Here is a 23008-nt window from a genome sequence, read left to right as displayed (position 1 = left end):
GGAGCGAAAGGCCCTTCTCCCAAGAAACGTAAACCTACCAGGGCTGTCCAATCCCCTCCGATGAAGAAGAGAAAAACCCAACCACGGCGAAAGCTGATCATCGCTTCGTCCTCAAGCGAATCTGAGGAAGAGGGTTCTGATTCTGATGAGTCCCCTGGTGGTAACATTCCTCCACGATCTCCTACCCCAGAAATTCACTTTTCTACTTCTCCAATCTCTTCTCCACCAGTCACCATTCCTATTTCTATTCCCCCCATAACTTCCACCACTGAAATACCACCTACTTCCATCCCCGTACCCCCTCCCATCTTTACAGAAGCAACCACCACCGCAGAAGTAAGAACCAATGTATCTAATACAGGGGTTCCTACTGACGCACCCAAACCCCCACCAACTACCGGACATACTACCCAACCCGAACCTACATTCACTACCGAGCCTCCACCCTCCTCTCCTGCTCACCCAGAAGAGAGTGAAGAACCATTCCTTGGAGGAGAGGACATGACTTTTGATTCGGTCTATTATAGTCCGTATCAGGTTCAGAGTGATGACGATGATGATGCTCCTGTCACAAAGAGGCATCTCAAGGACCTTCACGATAAAATAGATTCGCTCATCGCCTCCTCTTCTTCATCCCAGTCTACCATCTCTGAAGCTGCCATTCAGAAGATTGTTGATGCTTTTTCCAAAGCTCATCAAGTCTCTTTAGACTCCGCCACTGCAGCCATTGATGCCTCAACCAAAGCATGTGAGGCTGCGACCGAAAAAGTCGATAAACTATTAACTGATGCTTCTTCTTTGTTACAGTCATTATAGGAAAATGTTGAAGCCACCAAAACAAAGCTGGAACCCATTGTCAACCAGCTGGCTACCTCAGTTGCATCAGAACTGAAGTCTTTTGCTTCTCTTCGTCAGACTCTCTCAGACGACAACTCAGCGTTTAAGGCGATGATTGAGGAGCGATTGACTAAGCTCCATGAGGACCTTGCTGCTGAAAACTCACTCATGGACGCTCTTGCCAGAAAGACCACCGCTCTGAAGGTCAAGACTCTTCAACTCTCCAATTCTTAAAAGGAGATTGAGTCTCTTCGATCTGAAAGAGAGGTGATTTCATCGTGTGTTTCGGATGTCCACGCATCCATTTCAAACATCCTGGAAGCACATGACCCGATACTCAACTATTCTGTGAGGCGTGATCTTGCAGAAAAACTTGCTCCTGCCTTCTTTCTCCTGAGCAAGATTGGGGCTCCTTGATTTCATGTCCATTCCGAAACAAGGGGGAGAAAAAGAAAATGTGTCTCAACCGCCTCCTACTTCAACAGCAACACACACAACCGAACCTCCTCTTACAGGCCAAGCCTCAGGTTTGGGTGTAAAAGACAAGGGCAAGAAAATTGCTGAGGAGAGCGATGAAGATAAGGAGACCATTGCCGACCTTCTAAAGAAGTAAGGTCGAGATAAAGATGCTGACATCAGCGCTTGTGTAGCTAGAGAGGCTGAAGAAGCCAAAAGAAGACAGAAAGAAGCTCACGACCTTCTCAAGAGCAGGAAAACTCTTTTTCCTCCATGGACTCTTGAGAAGCTGATGAAAGAAGCCATCAAAACACCAAGCATCTTGTGGCTAGAACTGGTGATCTGTTTAGATCGTTCTAATACTATCGAATCTCAGTTCGATATGCCACTGACCCGAAAGGCGTTCATCTTTCATGCCTTTGCCAACATTGCTGAGTTCCCTCATCCTCATCCAAAGGTTGACAGGGACTTGGTCGATTTCTATCTGAGGGCCGCTCAACCACAGTACCAAACATGGAGCGCTCAGAAGATTATCAATGTTCGGGTTCTAAAGCCGTACAGGGAAGGAAACTTCACCAACGTTCGGTTCAAGATACTGAGAGGATCTGCCAAGACCGAACATGCCATCTCGCTTGCGAATCTTCCCAACTTAAATCCACATGACTGGATCATCTTGCACAACATCCTTCTTACAAACGAAGCAGAATATGGTCCGATCATCGACCACTTTAAGAGGATGCTTGTATGCTATGTCATGGAAGTTGCCCAGATGGATCAGGAGATAGCGAGTGTATTCAAGAAAAAGCCTACTATATCTCCTGTTGGCTCTGCCAGTGATCTCAACATGATGCAAATGGGAAAGATAGACCCGGAGAGAAACTCTGTTATGTTTACCAGAAACGAAGGCCAAAAATGCCTGTTCGCTTTGGCAGACAAACATCTCTACACCCACTACATGTCTGGAACATGTCTTAGGGATCATTCATCGGTGCAAGCAAAACACAGCGGATGACAAGAAGTACTTTGATGATATGATTCAATGGTACATTCGCTTCAGACAGACAATCCTCGCACTTATCCCTTGTCTGTTTGATATCCCCTGTTATAATAAAACAGTACCTTATTGACAGGTGACATCTCCTTAGCCCCCTTCTCTCAAAGTGAATTTCCTAAAATGCCCCTACTTTTTACCCCTTGCCATTCATTACGTCCTATTGATTTAATTGCTTCAAAACAACTGTCTTTTCATCTCCATAAATCTCTCAAATTTTGGTGGTATAGATCCATAAACCTCGCTAAATACACCTTTTTCTCTATTTTATCTCTTAAACCCTTAATCTTCTTCCCTCTCCATCAATCGTTGCGATGCAGATTCCTGGAAATCTCCGTTGACTGAATCATATCGATTTCGAGAGTATTCGCTGAGGAAACCATTATTGATTGGGTAGGACTCCGATCACCGATGCACTACCGGTAGAAGATTTAAAAATCAAATAATTTCTCATATATTGATTCTCTCAAACGTGATGGTAAACATCATAAATAAGGGGAGATAGTCAAGAAATCAGAGATATGGAGGTTAACATCAGAGTTGATGGGTGTCAGTTGAGGCTCAACTCAAAGATTTCAAGATTTTCAGGTAAAATTGAGTTTCAATTTACATCCATCTACAGGCGCTAGCTATAAAACGGGGTTTGTTGTTGATGCTTCCGGGAAATATACTAAGTAAATGACATGTGGTTCTCTTCTATACAGTTGTGTGTTGATCTGCAATTGGTGCTAATGGATGTGGCAAGTCGTATTTTGTAGTTCTCTTCTATACAATTAGTAATAATTATATGTTTAGAGTAACTCAATCTTTTTTGCTTTACTAATTTGGGCTGAATTCAAGAAATATGAATCTGCATTCATATATTTATATATTATAACATCATATTTTCCTTTCTTCTAAAACATCCTTATACTTTTTTTTTCCTTAGAGTTGTTTAGGGAGGTTTAGTTTATATGTAATTTGGCCTTTTTTTGTTTTGATAGTTTTCATCTTCATTTATGAAGAAAATTACTTTTTGCTTACATGCATTTATGAAGAAATTGCGTTGGATTTATTGGATCTGATGGGATAATTATATGAACCAATATTGTTCCATGAATTTCTAGCTTTCTTGCAGTGAATATTTTGTTTTTGTTTTGGTATCTCTATTTTTAAAATTTTGTTTCTTTGTGTGTGTGTATATATATATATATATATATATATATATATATAAGCGAGCAACTCACTATTTATTACTCTTCTAATGACAACCGGTTGTCTTCGTCTTCGTGTTATAGGTCATAATTATGAGCACACGTTGCAGTGAATTATGGAGCTCCACACAAAGAATGATAGAACATCATGGATGTGGGAGGTATGTAGTCATCGTTTCCATTCCCATCTCATTTTATGTTTATGTTTTGTTAACTTGATTTAGATTTTGTTTGCTTTTTGTTTGTACAGATTTTATAGGGTTATATCTAATTTCCTTAAATTAATATATTTTGAGTTAGGTGCTCTCGTGGGAAAATGATTTTGGCAGAAAACATGGTAGTGGTTGTTTTGCTGCCACGTAAATGGTGGTGGGAGTTTTACAGGCTTACATTTATTTGTCAAGTTGTCTTTTCTTTTTTGGTTTGCTGTTCTTACGATTTACTAATTCCTCTATAAATAGATGTATATACACCGTAAAAATTTGAATAATGGTTTGTGCAAGTTTCTATTTGATTTTTGAGTGCTTACTAAAAATTTAGTTGTAATCTACACATAAAAGAAATTTGTAATATAAATTAGCTCTTGAATTTCTATAAAATGAAGAAGCAAATAGAGTTCTGGACATGGAAGCACCAAACAAGTAGAGCTATTAAAAACGGACAAGAACATTACTATGAATGGAAACTGAATTTGGTGAGTCTCTTCACTTGTATCTATCATTCTGATTTGAATTTGCATTACTACTTATTTGTAACCCAGTTAGTCTATTACCAAAAACAAATGCAAAAGGTATAAACATGTGTTAACTTTTCATGCAAGTTTTTTTTTCAAAAAAGAAGTCTGTCTTTTCAAACCACACACACATATATGATGTTTAATGCAAGTTAGGTTTTCATAATAAGATATTTGTTATCCTTAGCTACTTATTTGTTATCCTTAGTTCCATGTTTGTTGTTTTTGTTTTTCTCAGATCCTTTATCTATTGATAAAACGTAAAATGGATAGATTAGAATTTGATTGTAAGATGTATTTGCATTAGACTCAATTATAAATTATTTCAATTCTATTTATTTTGTACGTCCAGATTAAAAATGATTGATGTTTAATGCAAGTTAGGTTTTCTTATTAGATGACATGGAGATGGATAATTGAGAAAAAAAATTTATGAAATTTTGCGAGGGTATATAAGTGAATTGAGTGCTTGAAGGTCATTATTCTTTGTAATATTCTTTTTTTGTTCGTGGTTCCTTTAAGCATAAGAGATTACGATAAAATATCAATGTATCATTCTCATTTTTTTTGTTTGACTTTTTATGATGCTCATTTTAAATGAGGTATCTGGAAGTAAGTGCAATAAAAACAATAAATCAATTCCATGTAAACTCAAACAGGTAAATATTAAAAAAAAAAAAAAAAAAAAAAAAAAAAAAAAAAACACTTGCAATGCAAGACTTTTTCGATAGGACTTACAACTTTAGTAAAAATAGTCTATATATACCATCTATCTCCCTAATAAAAAGACTTATAATTTAAAACAAAAGTTTGATAAAAGAACTTTTATGATTTTTATAAAATAGATAGATTTACACGTGTAATTAAATATTTATAAATTACAAAGTTATGAAAAAAATAAAATATTACAATTCATAAGTTTTTTTAAATTAATGATATATTATTTTACTATATAATCAATTTTTTAATTATATTTCAAATTATCACTCGTGGGTTCCACGGGTTTTAACCTAGTATATATATATATAACGTGAGGTTCAATAGAGAACCATAATTAACCAAGGAACCAATCTTTTTTTTAACTTTTAGAACTTATTTTTTATCAAAAAAAAATATAGAAATTCATAACTTTTTATCCTTTTTCCAATGATATAAAATTCGATTTTTTTTTACGTTAAATTCACAATGTGAATCTTCAAAAATTCACAACGTGAATCCGTATTCACACGGTGAATCCGAAAATTTTTTCACATTCACAATGTTAATATATGAATTTAGATATTTTTATATTTATTTTCCGATAAAGAATAAGCTCTAGAAATTGAAAAAAAAATTTGGTTCCTTGAAGAACCCATAATTATGGTTCTCTCTCTCTCTCTCTCTCTCTCTCTCTCTCTCTCTCTCTATATATATATATATATATATATATATATATATATATATATATATATATATATATATATATATATATATATATATATATATATATATGTTGCAAAATAAGAGTCAACCTCGTAGAAGTCATTACTAACAGTTCCACGTAGAAAGTGAGAGATAGCAATGTATTCGGTCTCAAGACATTGCTTGATATTTTTGGATCGACCTTCTCTAATCTGACAAATTAAACGTTCATGCATACATAAGTTTCAAGAATCCACATGTAATTGGTGTAATCTTTACATTACTTACGGTTCTCAAGAAAATCTTGAGGCCAATTGGAGATGCGGATTTCATTGAAGTTATTGCATTGTGGATCCACTTCTCTTTTACTTCCATAGGCAAGCGTTCCTAGAACGAAACCAAAAATATGTATGAAGGTTTATTGTTTCACATAGCTCTATATATGTTATGATTTTGTTAAATATAGGTCTAAATTGTAAGTTTATGCAACGCAAATTATGGAACAATGTTTTATTTAATATACTTTTTTGCCGATTCATGCAAGAAGGTTGATTTTTTTTTTTTACCAAAATATGCATAAATTGGTGAATTATAGGTAACTAAGTGATCTGTTGCATATATACTTCACATCAAAAGTAATTTTATTCAATAAATTGTTTAAAAATGAAGTCTAGCTACATTATTTAAAATGCATTTAACTTTAAAATAAACTTACAAGTGAGAATAGTATTTCTTCACACGAGTCTCCAGAGAAGCATTTGTTGATCAACTCAAGTCTGATCAAATAAAATTATATCAAACACAAAATGACAAGATTGAATTGTAATGATTATTTTCTAACAAAAAAAAAAAGAATTACATAAAAATAATCTATCCCCTTTGTATTTGGTTTCCGGTATTAGTGGATATAAGTGACGATATAAGTTGGCCAAACCCGTTAAATTGGGTTTTAGTAAACAAATAATTATCCTAATTGGCCCTCGGGTTAGGCTAAGGTTTTGTTCACCTATGATATATTTTGAATAGACCTGACATAATAGTTTATATAAAGTTTTACGTCTTGTAATAAATTATCTAATATTTGGTTCATTTATTTCCAAAGCTACACTAAAAAAAAAAAAAAGTCTACATTATATTATAAATTATATTATAACGCTTCAACTTTATACTTAACACTATATATATATATATATATATATATATATATATATATATATATATATATATATATATATATATATATATATATATATATATATATATTTTGTTGGTGAATAGTATAACAGTAAACATAATGTTAGATATTTTTAGCCTTATACTAAAAATCATATTATACAGTATAAATTATACTATAATACTCCAACTTTATAATATACCTAATATTATAGATAGTATTAGTGAATAGCATAACACTTTATTATATTATTATTCAAATCTAAATATAGTGTTGAAGTTTTATTTGTATAATTTGGTTTTTTAACTTTGAACTTAGTTATATTTTGGATATTGTATATAATTATAATGTTATATAACACTGTTATTAGATTTGTGTCATATGTAATTTTATTTTATTTAATAAAACCGTTTACAAAAAAAAAATTTCTTAAATATTTGATATTATAATTTATTGAACATTTGTAATAAAAATATACTAGTCAAGTTTATAAAAACCTAATAAATATAAGAGTTGTTTTTATAAAATTATAAAAGTTAGATAAAGAAGAATATATTAAGAATATTCTTTTTAATTTTAAATATAATGTAATTAGTTCGAATAATTTAGTGTTACATTATCTTTTACATTAAGTATAACGTAAAAAAAAATAATGTTAAATGGTAGAGATGGTCTTATACTATTTATCAACACTAAATATAGTGTTCATATTTCATTTTACAAAATTTTCAATTAACTTTGGAGTAAGTTATGTTTTGTTTATTTTATTTTATACAGTTATAATGTTTATTTAACAACGTTATTTGTGTTATCATATATAATAACATTATTTGTGCTATCATATTTAATAAAACGGTTTATAGATGTTTTGTTCATAAATATTTGATAATATAATTTATTATAAGCATTTGTAATAAAAGTATATTAGTCAAGTTTATAAAAACCTAATAAATATAAAGGTTGTTTTTGTAAAACTATAAAAGTTGGATAAAAAATGAATATACCTAGATTATTTTTTTAGTGTTAAATATAATGTAATGGGTTGAAAGAATTTAATGTTTATGATATCGTTTACATTATAATTATAAGTATACTATGAAAAATAACGTTAAGTGTTAGAAATGGCTTTTACCATTCGTTCTTTTTAGTGTAAAACATTTTAAACTAGAATTGATTCGTGCTCAAATTTTACATACTTGAACTTTAGAGTGAAATATGTTCCAAGAAAAAAAATATAATAAATAATAAAAATTGCTAGATAAGTATTTGACAACACAACAAAAATGTCACAATAGTATGCATTTTTTATAGGATTGGATTAAAACCACGACTTTTTTGGGATTGATAGTCATGTTGAGCTAGTTTTCTTGTGGTTTTGGTCCCTTAGAAAATTGAAAAGAATAAAATACCTTTGATGTATTTATTATTCATTTTTCTTGTAACATATGGATCCTCGATGTACGAAAATTTAAGAAAAATATGGATTTGAAGGTGGTCACGACGTGAGGGAAGCACCCTCATATCGTGACATGGTCGCGTTATGTGGGATGGGTCATTTAAGTGTCACGACGTGACACTATAAGGATCACGACCTGGCACCTAAACAAATACAGAATCCTAATTTCGGACTTGGATCCTATTTAAAGGAAGTGAGGGTCTAGGGTTCCTTCACCCTCAACCTCCATCACCTCCATACCTTTAAAAGAAAACCCTAATCCCTTTTCATTATTTTGGGCTCATTTTTGAGTTTGTGTTTGATTTTGAAGGAAGAAGGAGTCCTTGGAAGTTGTGTGAGTGTCTTGGCTAGCTTGGGGCTTGATTTTCAGCAAGTTTGGATGTTTATAAGTGTCAAAGATCTAAACTTTCTTATGCTAGGGTGCAGATGTAAGGTTTTGTCCCATTTTCTTCATATATGAGTTAGTTGGAATTCTAGGATTCCATAAAGTTAGAAACTTTATGGATCCCTAAGGTCCTTTACATATCATATGGTTCGGATATGGAAATTTAATATGTTTTGCACCCATGCATATGAGCTTTGGTAAATTTTCTTCATTTTTGACCTAATGTGAGATCTATACATGCATTGGAGATGCATGTCCATAAAGCATCACCTTTTAGGATGATTTTGGAGTTATAAGGCCCTTTGGAAAGTTGGAATACATGGTTTTTAAGTTTAGGGTTGAATGCATTAAGTTTTCCATTTTGCTTAAGCCACGACATAACCATTTGGTGGCCACAATGTGATGAAGAGAATTTATTTGATTATTTGTGACTAGCTTTGTCAGGATATGGGAGCATGAACATCATGACGTGACGATGACTTGGATCGAAATAAGTTGAATTGAGACTAAGATAAATTGTGATTGAGTTGGTACCAGGTAAAATCCATTTTCCATGACGTTACCATGAGTTTGTCGCAATGTGAGGGCCAGCTAATAGAAGTTTTGACCATTTACTTTGATTGTTGACTTTAAACTTGACCATTGTGTTGTTGACCTGGTTTCACTTTTGGTCAAAATGGCTAATTTTTGAGGCTAGACTAAGGTGGGACCTTCTTTGATTCAATAGGTGTGTTGTAGTGTCGTTTGCGTGGTTGTGAGTTGTGTTTTAGTTGATCCCATGAGCCAGGTGAATCTTCTCATTGTATTGTGTAGCATACTAGCTATCTTTGTGACTCTTACATGTGTATGTTGGGTTAGGCCTATTTATTTGTATGTTGGGTTGGGCCCATTTTCATATATGTTGGTTTGGACCCACTTACATGCTGGATTGGGCCTATTTATATGTATGTTGGGCTGGGCCTATTTGCATGTTAGGTTGGGCCTATTTATATGTATGTTGCGTTGGGCCTATTTATATGTATGTTGGGTTGGGCCCATTTTATGTTGGGATGGCCCCATGTGTATGGGATGTGGTATATTGGGGAACTCACTAAGCTTTCTGCTTATGGTTTGTGGTTTAAACATTTTTCAGGTACTTCTAGTTCCAAAACGAAGGGCCCGACTTGACTGCACAACATGATACGTTTGTACTATGGTTGGTTTTGAAACACATGATATATGGATTTGATGATTTTCAAAATGAAATTTTTTTATTAGTATTTTTGGAATGTTACAAGTTGATATCAGAGCCTTGGTTTGAGGCATTCGAGCACAAACTCGGGTGTGTCTAAACTCAAACTAAGCATTTGGTAATATTTTTTAAAAGGAAAATAAGTTTTATAAAAAGATTTTTACAAAGAAAGGGATGCGATGCGTGCAATTAGCCGAGCTGAAGTAAGTGATTCCCAAAATACCCATACCTTAGTATTATGATTAGTATGTTGTTATGTGAATTGAATGCTAGAGTGGGGCTAAGGATATCTTCAAGAATCGCATGATAGAATTTCTTGATTTGTGTGATGCCTTATAGCCTAAGAGGAATTAGATGTTATGTATTACTTGGAATATATATTGGCAGAGTTAACTGCTAAGTGTATGTGTTAAAAAAAGTATATATAGTTAGGATTATATGTCCTTAAAATGATTGATGTAGCCTTAGTTCCTGTTCCTTGTTTGGCTGTGAGTTTTGGGTAGAATCATTATGTTGGATTAGGTGTCCAAGACCATAACTAGAATTGGTATGTACTTGAATTGATAGTGGCATGGTCATTTTGGGTTGCCTTCACACGTGCAAGTAGACAAGATGATTAATTGAGGAAGAGGAAGAATTTATTAATTGATTAATAAATTAGAATTAATGATTTATTAATATGTTATGGAAATAATATATTAATTAGTAATCATGTTATTAGTTAATATTTAATCAGAAATTAATTTGGAATTTATTTTAGGATTAAAAGAATTAATTAATAGTGTAGGGACTAAAAAAAATTGTTCAATAGTTGAGCAAAAGGGTCAAGAACCTTCCTAAGGAAGGCCAAACGGTTTTTAATGTGTATATGGAAGATTATTCTAGATTTTTTAGAATATCTTAGCATATATGGATAATCAAAGGAGCTGGATAATTACCGTATATGAAATTAGGGTTATCCATAGCATCCTTGGTGCACTATAAATAGAACCCTAGAGGCTTTGAATTTCGGCCACTCTTTGAAGAAGCTAGAACCGAAAATTACCTCCTTCTCTCTCATATCATTATCTTGCATTGTGTGTTTGTGAGCCATTAGAGGTGTTACAATTGTGACACTAAGTTCTCAAGCTTGAAGATTTACACGGGATTTATTGTTATTACAATATAACAATCAAGGTATGTAACTTAACCCTAGTTTTATGTGAATTTTGAAAATAGTATACCTCTCCTAGGGTTTCTCCTTTTGTGTTCAAGTTTGCATGTTCAATAGAGAAAACGTAGATCCAAATCATTAGGGTTTCATGTACACTTAGTAATTGTTGTTATGCTCATAACACATCACATTATTTGACCGTTTATCTGATCTCGTATTCTGTATAATTTGCATGCATAAGGAAACCGACGGTGTTGGTAGAAGTTCCTTGTATTGCAGAGGCCAGTGACACGAGGATTCCTATGAGAGCCTAGGGAGTACTACAGTGGGGATATGTATGTTGTTTAGAATAGGGATTGTGTGATTTGCTTTAGTGGAGTGACTTAGAGGATTCAGAATGGTTCTTGAGGAAAGTATGTATTGATGTGGAAGGTAGTATTGAGCCTGTACTATTGAAAGCATAGGATTTGTACTCGAGTCAAGGATGGTCTCGGAGATTCTAAGGAGCTTGTGATGTGAGGTTCCCTCGAGCATATTCTGATCATTTATATGTTAGTACTTCAGTATGGTGAGAACTTAAGTAGGAGTTTATGGATCGGGTTTTAGTTCTTGCTCTAGCACCGAACCAATTAATGAGAGGACACACGAGTTCATCATGTCTCAAATCACGCGCAACATCTTGGATGCCACTCTTGTGATGTTTGGTACCATCAAGGAGGATATTATGGAGCCTATGGACGAGTGTATGGGGGCCTTTTATGCCGAGATTACGGCGGGACAGTTGTAGGGTCCCGGAGTTCTTTAGGCTGAAGGATCTTATTGCTAGGCTAATGGATCGATGACATGGAGAATGCTCAGCGAATGATCTTCCACCTCAGACGGTCGAACATGGGGTTCACATCTTGTATTTTACGCGACCGAGCTTGTGACTGGTGGGAGGAGATTGGTCATGCATTGGGATCTGAGGTCGTGGCGACCATGACTTGGGGGATTTATTAACGAGGTTTCAAGCTAAGTTCACTTCGGCTATCGAGGTGAAACAGCTAGTGAGAGAGTTCCAGGACTGTCGCCAGACTACAGAGACTATGTCAGAAATCACCACAAAGTTCTAGGAAAGGTCTTTGCTAGTCCTGCAGTATGTTGTGGATGAGGAGATGAAGATGACGAGGTACCACGATATGTTGAGGGACAATATTAGCGAGTTTTTGATCTTGTTAGGTTGCAAGACCTTAAAGGATATTATTTCTAGAGACTGGGAGTAGGAGATTGAGTTGAAGCTTCTGAGGAGGTAGAGACCAATGCAGACACATATATCCGAGGGCCATGAAAAGAGGCCCATGACTATTCGATATTGAGAGGTGATCATGGCTAGGGCTATTATGCCAAGTGTGAGAAGTATTATGAGGGAGCCTATTGAGAGTAGGTCGGAAGCAATTTCATATACGGCCACAGGGGACATTTCAGTAGGGATTGCACTCGTGGATCATTGATACGCTTTCACTATAATCATACGGGCGATAAGAAGGTCGATTTTCTGAGATTGATTGGAGTCACAACGAGGACACTTGCACCAGCCACTTAGAGAATTACCAATGGCCACTAGGGCAAGGCGAATGCTCCTGTGGTGAAGAGCAGGCCATTCCAGTTAACAACCAAGGAGGCACGAGCAGATCCTTATGTTGTTACCGGTATGTATCTTTACAATATCTTTTATTGCTTCTTTTGTTTATGCTTATATTTTATATGATCATGTATAGGACATTCTTAGTCAATGGTATGACTACTCATGTTCTATTCGATTCGGGTGCTACACGATCTTTTGTATCTCTTGCGCTTAGCAAGAAGTTTAGCAACACTCCAAGGACTTTGGATTACCCTTTTGGAGGTGCAGATCGTCGACGACCATTTAGTTAGTGCTTCGAGAGTTTATCGGGGATGTGTTCTAAATATGTTTAGCGGGGGTGCGTTCTAGACTTCGGTGGTAGCTGGGATACCTACCTTCCCTTGGCGGAATTTTCCTATAATAATAGCTACCATGCCAACATCAACCATCCTCCCTTCGAAATGCTTTATAGGAGGAAGTGCAAGAACCCGATATGTTGGGGTGAGGTAGAACAGAGGGTCATGGGGAGTACCAAAGTGGTACTCAAAACGGCAGCGAAGATCCAGCAGGTCTGGAGTAGACTCTAGATGGCCCAGAGTCGGCAAAGAGCAACACCGACAGACGTCAATTAGACCTAGAGTTTCAGGTGGGGGATATGGTCCTCCTGAAGGTGTCACCATGGAAAATTGTCATCCGGTTCAGGAAGCGGGGCAATTTGGGCCCCAGATACATTGGTCCTTTCAGGGTCTTGGCTCAGGTGGGCCGGGTTGCGTATTGACTGGATCTGCAAGCTAAGCTTAGTCAGATCCACAACACTTTTCATGTTTCCTAGCTACAGAAGTGTTTATTGGATGACTCTACAATTGTGCCTTTAGACGATATTCAGGAAGAAGACAGCCTAAACTACATCAAGAGACCAGTAGCCATTCTTGACAGGAAGACGAAGGATCTGAGGAACAAGCGGGTAGAGTTAGTGATGGTGCAGCGGTAGCACCGCAAGGGTGAATGGACTTGGAAACCAGAGGATGCGATGAGGAGCACTACCCAGAGCTATTTCCAGCCACATCAAACTTCGAGGACTAAGTCTGAGATACATGGGGGAGATATATAACGCCTGGTTTCTGGTATGTATTTAAAATTATAATTTATTCACTTTCATTGAGGAACTCGACGAGTGAGAACCCCAGAATCGTCGAGTAGGAATAATTTGGGACACGGGTTAAGGAACCTACTCAACGAGTTGAGAGGCCCCAACTCGACGAATAGGCTGGCCGAAATGAAATCCTAATTTTCAGGGTTTTGCACCCTATTTAAAGGCAATAATGTCTTATTGTGGCCTCCCTCATCGTCCCCTCAGTCCAAAGAAAACCCTAATCGTGCCTCTTTCTCCATTTTTAGTTTGGGAGAGTCTAAATAGTGTTCATTAGTGCTTTTCTTGAAGGAGTGTGAAGTTAGTGGTGCAAAGTTGAAGGGAGAAGCTCTAGATCTGGGGTTTTCAGTGTGGTTACAACCATTTGGAGGTATAAAGTCGATACCTTGACTATTCATTTGCTAGAACTATCATTTACGGATATTAGCATGTTATAAAGTTATGACTTCAGATCTAGACATCTCATGGCCTATTGAGACTTAAAGTTGCCAGCTTTATCATGTCTTGTTCCTCTTCCATGACCTACGTCCCTTATAGAGCTTAGTTTTAGTGTTTTTAGCCTCTTGATACCATGCATGGATGTAAAGTTAGCAACTTTACATGGTATCTCAACCCAAGTGGACCAGATCAATGGTTTGGATGCATTAGACTCGCTTAGAAGTGACTGGATGAGTTAAGACTAAGGAAACTCGACAAGTTGGTTACCCAAATCGGCGAGTTGGATCGTGGTCTCCTGACCTTTTTGATTACTGAGCAAACCCAACGAGTTGATGAGATAACTCGGCGAGTTGGCTAGGGTTTCCTCGGTCTTTCTGAAGACATAAGGAACTCGACGAGTCCACAAGGGAACTCGACGAGTTGTACTGGAAAGTCTCGATTCTGTTGAGAAGGAGGAACTCAGTGAGTTGGATGAAAACTCGACGAGTTGGATCGAGATTTCATGATTCTGTGATTTATGGTAACTCAGCGAGTTAAGGAGTGAACTCGACGAGTAGAGTCAACTCGGAGCGTTGACATTGACTTTGACTTTGACTTGGACCAAGTTGACTCTTAAGGGGATTATGAGTGTGAAAGAGTAATTAAGGAAATCTTTTATGTATAGGAGCTTGAGTTGGGTTGATTTTCAGAGCTGAAGATTTTCAGCTACTTTCCGATATTTGAGGTGAGTTACCTTTCTGTAGAAGTGGGTCGAAGGCATCAATGTCAGCCCACTAGTAACTGATTATTGTAAAGATACTTGTCTTTGTGATAATTTTCTGATATGTTACTATCCGTTATGCTTTATGTGTTAGTATGCTATGATATTATGTGATAGCGGTAGGAAGGGTGAAATAGTCCCCGTAATCGGTCGAAAGGACTAAAGGGGTAGACCAGCACCCATACATGCTAGGCACTATGAAGTTTATGTGTATATACAAGGTTATTATGTGGTAGTGGTAGGGGTGAAATAGTCCATGTAACCGGTTGAAAGAGACCGCAGGGGTAGGCCAGCACCTAGATATGCTAGGCGATTACCGGTTAAAAGAGACCGAATGGGTAGGCCAACACCTTGATATACTAGGAATTATATGTATTGTATGGTATGTGGTATGATGGGGGAACTCACTAAGCTTCGTGCTTACAGTTTTTAGTTTTGGTTTTAGGTACTTCTTCTTCGAAGAAAAAGGAGTCGGCATGATCGCAACGCATCACACTATGTTTTCCACACTAGAGATCTTTGGGAGTAATACTCTGATGATATTGTATTATGACGTGTTTTGGATTATTGACATTTTGGCTTTGATATGTGATGACACGATGGATGTTTTTATACTAATGGTTTTATAATCACTTAATTAAAAATGAAATTTTTGGTCCTAAAATTTTGGATGTTACACAATTTGGGCCCGAGGTACATCGGTCCTTTCAGGATTATCGCCCAGGTGGGAAACGTTATGTATCGGATGGCTCTTCCTGATGAGCTTCGACAAATCCAAAGCACTTTCCATGTCTCTCAGCTGCAGAAGTGTTTGGAAGATAATTCCACAGTCGTTCTAGTGGATGACATTTAGGTTGATGAGTGCTTAAATTGTGTAGAGAGACCGATTGTGAACCTCAACTAGGAAGACGAAGACCTTGCACAAAAAGGTAGTGAGCCTGGAGAAGGTGCCGTGGGAGCACCAGAGAGTTCCGAGGGGACTTCGGAAACTGAGGACGAGATGAGGGAGCATTACCCAGAGTTGTTTGTGCATCATACTTTGAGGAAGAAGTCTGATTCAAGTGGGGTCAAGTTGTAACATCTGAATCCTCAAGGTACGAAAAGTTAAGGAAAATATGGATTCGAAGGTGGTCACGACATGAGGAAAGTACCGTCACGTCATGACATGGCTGTGTTATGTGGGATGGGCCATTTTAGTGTAACGATGTGACATTATAAGGGTCACGACGTGACACTTGAACAGAGGCAAAAACCTAATTTTGGACTTGGACCCTATTTAAAGGAAGTGAGGGGCTAGGGTTTCCTTTACCCTCAGCCTCCATCACCTCCAAACTTGTAAAAGAAAACACTAATCCCTCTCCTCTATTTTGGGCTCATTTTGGCACATTTGCATGCTTTTGAAGGAAGAACGAGTCCTTAGAAGTGCTATGACCATCTTCACTATCTTGGAGCTTCTTTTTCAGCAAGTTTGGACCTTTGTAAGTGTCCAACATCTAAAATTTCTTATGCTAGGGTGCTAGATCTAAGGTTTTGTCCCATTTTGTTCATATATGAGTTAGTTGGAAAGGTGGAATTCCATCAACTTAGCAACTTTATGGATCTTTTAGGTCCTTTACATATCATATGGTTTAAATCTGGAAATTTAATGTGTTTTGGAACCATGCATGTGAGCTTTGGTGATTTTTCTTTATTTGTTTACCTAATGTGAGATCTAGACATGCATTACAGATGCATGTCCATAATGCATCGACTTTTAGGATGATTTTGGAGTTATAAGTCCCTCTAGAAAGTTGGAATGCATGGATTTTAAGTTTTGGGTTGAATGCATTATGTTGTCCATTTTTCTTAAGTCACGACGTGGCCATTTAGTGGTCATGACGTGACAAAGATAATTTCTCCGATTCTTTTGGACTAGCTCTATTACGACCTCAGGGCATAGCCATCACGACATGATGATCTCTTGGATCAAAATAAGTTGAGTTGAGACTGAGTTGAATCGTGATTAGGTTGGGACCGGTTGGAATCCGTTTTTCACGACGTAACCTTGAGTTGGTCATGACGTGAGGGTTAGCTAATGGAATTGCTAATTGTTAATTTTGATCATGAATGTTATGCTAATCAGGCTTGACTTTTAGTCAAAATGGCTAATTTTGGAGGTTAGACTAAGGTGAGACCTTTTCGATTCTATAGGTGTGTTGTAGTACTGTTCGCATGGCTGTGAGTTGTGTTTTAGTTGATCCCATGAGCCAAGTGAGTCTTCTCTCTATACCGAGTACGAAGCTAGCTGTCATTGTGACACTTGCATGTGTATGTTGGGTTGGGCCCATTTATTTTTATATTGGGCTAGGCCCATTTATATGTACGTGAGGATGGTCCTATTTATATGTATGTTTGGTTGGTCCCATTTATATGTATGTTGGGTTGGGCCCATTTGCGTGTTGTGTTGGGCCTATTTATATGTATGTTGGGTTGGACCCAATTATATGAATGTTGGGCTGAGGCCATTTGTATGTTAGGTTGGGCCCATTTGTATGTTGGATTGGGCCCATGTGTATGATATGTGGTATTTTGGAAAACTCACTAAGCTTTCTGCTTCGAGTTTGTGGTTCTATTATTTTTCAGGGCTTGACTTGACTGCACAACATCCCCTTATGATTTTTCTGCATCGATGATTGTTATCTCACTCTGATGATTTTGATACATTTGTACTATGATTGGTTTTGAAACACATGATATATGGATTTGACGATTTTAAAAATGAAAACATTTTATCAGTATATTTGAGATTTCACATTTCTTTCACTTTTTTAAAATTTAACAGTTTTTATCTATTTTTATAATTAAAAAAATAAGATAGAGCCCACCCACCTCCTTTCACCTTTTCTTCTCCTACCGTCGGAAAACCCTATTCTTCCACCTCTCCCCATCTCATCGCTCAAAACCACTTCTTCCCTAATCTCCCTTTAAACCTTCATCTCCACTTATCAATGTCCCATGAAAATCGCAAATGAGACTTCATTATCACCATCCACCACCAGATCTGAAAAATGTCTTGCTCTACTGTTACCCTCCATTGCCAAGGCTGCTATAACACGACCACAATATATCGTCGACACCATCCTCCTTTCTGTTTCTTGATTTCTCCTTTTCTCTATCATTCTCACACTTTCACGCTCTCTTTCTACCCTCTACCATATTTCTCGATCTTTCTCTCTTCAACACCATCACTAGAAATCTGCATGTTCAACCATCACAATCTACTATCTCGGTTTGATTTATATGTTTTGATTTTTGGATTTAATTTCTAGGTTTGAATGGGTTATAATCCATGGGTTTCTGTTTTTGGTTTCCAGTGGTAAAGTTTATGGATTAACCATCGGTATTTTTAGGGGATAGTCATAAGGAAAATGATATTGGTGGAATACGAGAGAAGAGATGTGGTAATGAGGAATTTTTTGTTCGCCGGAGCAGAACCATTCAAAGCAATCTCCTAAAAATCCCTCATTGTAGCTTGAAAATCAGGATTTGATGAAACGATTAACTTTAATTCTATCGAACCCATCTCTAGATTCATACAAATGTAATGATATAGTTGTACATTTGTCTCTACAACAATTAGATTACTTTTGATTCAACTGACATGTCTATTTATAAGTTGTAATCGACATAAAAGTCAGGAAATTGTTGGTGTTTTCACTAATTTGTGTTTATAAACAAAAGAAATTGTTCCCAGTTTTAACTAAAACTGTTCAAATGTTTACGTCAGTGCGAGGAAGAAATATAAAAAAACCAGTTGCATCTCTTATATTCCTAACTCTAACAAACGTAAATCAATCAACAAAAAATTGTTTGCTCTTTATGTGTATATGAAGCAAACTAGAAAAAAATGAATTCTCATGAATTACGTAAGAACACTCACCGAAAAGACACACATGTGTGTGAGAGAGAAAGAGAGAGAGAGAGGTGGGACCCATATTTATTATTAATAAAACAAACTTAAATAGAAAAAATATAAAAAAATTATCAGAATGATATTTTAGTCTTTTATGTTTTCGGAAATAACAAAACCACAAGAAAACTAGCTAAAAGGGACCGCTAATCGAAAAAAAAAATCATAGTTTTGACCAAATCCTAAAAAAATACATACCGTAGGGATCATTTTTGCAGTTATGTCTAAGTATTTTGTACCTGGAAATAGGGCTAGTTGGCTTGACTTTTACTTCTTGTGCAAACTTGTTAATGACTATGGACATTGTTGCTAAGCATGTTGCATTTGATGAAGCAACCAATTTTTCTAGAGCCTTCTCCAAAGATTGTAATTTCTACAAGAACCAATATGTACTACTAATAATCAATAGTTCGTTTGTGTTGCGCTACTCATATGAAAACGCCAGATCCTTTGACAAAATGGCGTACAACAGATTTGAGAAAGGTGAGTACCTGGGAAGGGACAAAATGAGTTCCTAGCTTAACTGCAAGCATCTCAGCTGCATCCAATCGAGTGCCGGTCAATCCCATATATTCTCCTATATACATATCATTAGTTTGTTATTAATTATGTATCATTGAAAGAATCAATACTTTAAGTTAACTATGATGTGAAGTTGATATCAATTTACCAAAAAATCCAGGAAGTCGTGATAGAAAATAAGAAGCACCAACATCAGGAAACAGTCCAATTGATGCTTCAGGCATAGCAAATATCTACACCAATGTCAAAAAAAAAAAAATAAATAAATAAAATAAAAAAATAAAAAATAAAAAAAACAACTCGGATTGCAATTAACATGTTAAATATGACAAAAGAAACTTGTACTCGGGGATCTAAGTGAAAGTTCTACAAGGGAAAAAGTAAAATAACAAGAAAAAATACAATTAATCTAAATTAGGAATTTTAATTTATTGAACATAAATAACATTAAAACTAATTAATGAACTTAAATTTATTAAAAAAAAAACATATGAGGTTAGCTAGTGGCAACTTCTTTCACATCTTTCAATTAACACTTTGGAAGAAGAAAAAGAAAGGTGTTCAATTAAGATGGCAAGAGTGGTGTTCCAATCTTTGTTCAAGAGTATAATAATTGTTTGTTTTTATATTTTTCTTTTCTTGTATTTCCATAATTTTTTGTATCTCATTCTAGCTTCTTGCTAGTTTCAATTATATATAACTTGCTTGCTGGTAATTTAAAAAAAAAAAAAAAAAAAAAAAAAAAAAAAAAAAAAAACTAATTTGGTTATTTTGAGGAAGAGGCTATATTTTCAAAGTGTGAGGTCGGATGTCCATGCAGAGACAGACCCAAAATTTCATAATAGGGGTGTCATGGGCAAGTCAGAACAAAAAATCAAACAATAGAAGAACAATAAATTTCAAAAAAATTTACAGTGCAAAAAAATCAAAGGTTACACGTGCCACTACATACCTTATACTAAAACTGCCCCTATGTCCATGTAACTAAAAGAAAAACAAATAGATACCGTATTTTCAGTAACAATTCTGAATGTTGAATGTATCGATATCCCAACTCCTCCTCCCATAACAGCTCCATCTATAATCGCAACCATGGGCTTCTTATATGTTGCAAGCAGGTAGTCCAATGTAAATACTTTCCTATAATAAGTTGCCACGACACTCCAATGTGCTGATCAAAGTGAAAGAATATTGTTTTAATTGCTTCTGTTTTTGCTCTTATGTATTAATAAATATTTCACATACCAAGAGGTATAATTTTCCATGCAGCCACGAGATCACCACCAACAGAAAATACTTTACCGTATGCCTACAGATCAAGATGACACAATTAAAAACCTAAAGATTTTCAGTGGGTACTTTTTACCGTTATATTCTTATTGCTAACATAATATTTCTTAGAAACACATAAATTTATTATAATCCTTTATTTATATTCTTCCGTATTGATCTTGCTTTTAAGGAGAAACCCATGAGAGACGTGTTGTTTGATCTTGCTTTAGATTGGTTGGTGTGATTTTCTAACCATTACATTGTGTTCTTGATTGAACTTTTTTTTTTTAGTGATAGCATATCAAGTTGTTTCATGTGATTATGATTAACTCGAAACAAGTTGAGCGCAATTTAGTGATGGTAAAAAATTTTCAGTTTTGTCAAATAGCTTAATACTATTGTCAGTTTTATAGGTTCCGGTTCCTCACCAGACCGTAAGGAAAGGAAGCCAAAATTACTTAATGAGCTAGAAAATGACTTAATGATGCTAGAAATGACTTAATTGAATAGAAAATGACTTAATGGGAATGAAAAACGATTTAACGGATTAGAAAATAACTTAATGGGCCTAAAAAACGACTTTAGAACCGAAAACAGGTACTAGAACTAGAACTGATTCAATTCCTAGCAATCTGGTTCCTAGTTCAGCTTCGATCGATTCCCAGTTCGGGTGGGTTCTAGAATCATGTTCATGGCTACCAAAATCTTGACAAAAATTACTACAATAATCGTTGTAGTATAGAATAGAAAAGTAAGTTACAAATCGGACTAAACCACCGGGATAATTTATGTAATTTTCTCTTCAATTTAAGTTGCAATATTGGACTTAATGTTTGTGATTCACCCCATTCAACCCGTTTTGACCCATATTACAAATTTATATGTGATTGACTAGCTAATGGTCCATTATCAAACACATGACCCGACATTTTTCTGGGCCAGGTTTGTAAAATTAATGCATTACATCCTGAAATTATGTTTTATACCTTAAGAACAACAATCTTTACGGTTGGATCCATCTCGTAAGTTTGTAGGTTCTCGAACATTTGTCTTATCTGCAATCATATATGCAAGTATACAAGTTAAAAATACATAAGAATGTCAATTTTCCTGTTTTTTTTTATGTTTGTTTATTAGGTGTGACACCCATGTATTACATGAGTTTAATTAAAAAAAATTAAATATGAAATTTTAACAATTTAAAAATTTTGAATTTATAAGAAAAATGAGAAAAAATTTGAATTATTAAAATTAATGAGGCTTTAATGTATTGAATACATTACATATGTAAACCCTTTTTTAATAAATACCTTACATATATATTACCTTACATATTAAATATAAAATTTTAATTTAATAAAATGACAAGTGGAAAATAAAAAATCTAAAAATTTAGAAAATACGATGTCCAAACGAAAGAAAAAAAGGACATGTGTATCAGAATAGATACAATATCATCTCATAGCCGAGGGCGTTCAGTTTCTTTGGAGCATTAAGTATCACTTTTCTTCCTCCCAAAATGTCTTGAAATATTACCTGCAAGATTATTACTTTTTGTTTCTATGACTTTATCACGTTAACTTTATTTACACATATTTTTGATAAACATATCTACTATATAAAATTATTTCTCAAATAATGGATATTTAATTTTTTTCTTGGTATTAACATATTTTCTACTAATTTATTAGTTTTATAAATCAACTAAACTGAACTGATATTGTTTAATAAACTTTTCTTTATTATAAAGTTATAGTTTATTATCAATAGTTTCATCATAGAAAACAAAAAAAATGTTTTGTACATGCAATTTTTGACAGGAAAATTAAAACAAAAGTGCTCATAATCATATAAAAACTTAAAATAAATGAATTATGGAATACAATAGAAAAGAAACAAAACATAAAATGTGAAATAACATAAAAATATAATAATATATTTGAACTTCAACAGCTCAAATCGTATATTAACGGATAAAAAGAGTCATGAGCATTGTACCTGATCTGCTTGGGAAAACATGGAATGAGCCATAATCGATCAGTGATTGCTACAACTACAGAGGTTGAAGATGTTGAACGATAATAGATATTTTACGTGTTGATATACTACTGGTGGGGAGCAATAAAAGAAGCGTACTAACAAACGATTGATGCCAATTACATCAAACACAATGTGTATCTAACATTAACATCTTTGGCATTGTGTTTTGTTATTAAAAGAAACATGTCCAGACCACCAAAATGT

At 35.1% G+C, this 23008-nt stretch overlaps 1 protein-coding gene across 1 annotated transcript; it reads right to left on the bottom strand.

Annotated features, from left to right (window-relative positions):
- Positions 1-4905: 4905 nt before the first annotated feature.
- LOC111913834 (3-hydroxyisobutyryl-CoA hydrolase 1) lies at positions 4906-22795 on the bottom strand. The gene is made up of 12 exons (XM_052771881.1): positions 22763-22795; positions 22215-22300; positions 21751-21814; positions 20738-20801; positions 20500-20663; positions 19641-19725; positions 19462-19547; positions 19210-19343; positions 6387-6447; positions 5960-6058; positions 5782-5883; positions 4906-4920 (listed from the first exon to the last, which is right to left on the bottom strand). Exons 1-12 carry the CDS (start codon positions 22793-22795, stop codon positions 4906-4908), a joined length of 993 nt encoding a protein of 330 aa, XP_052627841.1.
- Between the last annotated feature and the right edge of the window lie 213 nt (positions 22796-23008).

This window comes from Lactuca sativa, chromosome 5 (genome assembly GCF_002870075.4).
Source record: "Lactuca sativa cultivar Salinas chromosome 5, Lsat_Salinas_v11, whole genome shotgun sequence".
NCBI classification, from domain to species: Eukaryota; Viridiplantae; Streptophyta; class Magnoliopsida; order Asterales; family Asteraceae; genus Lactuca; species Lactuca sativa.
Note: the sequence above shows the minus strand (reverse complement) of the source record. Positions and strands in the feature narration are given on the sequence as shown.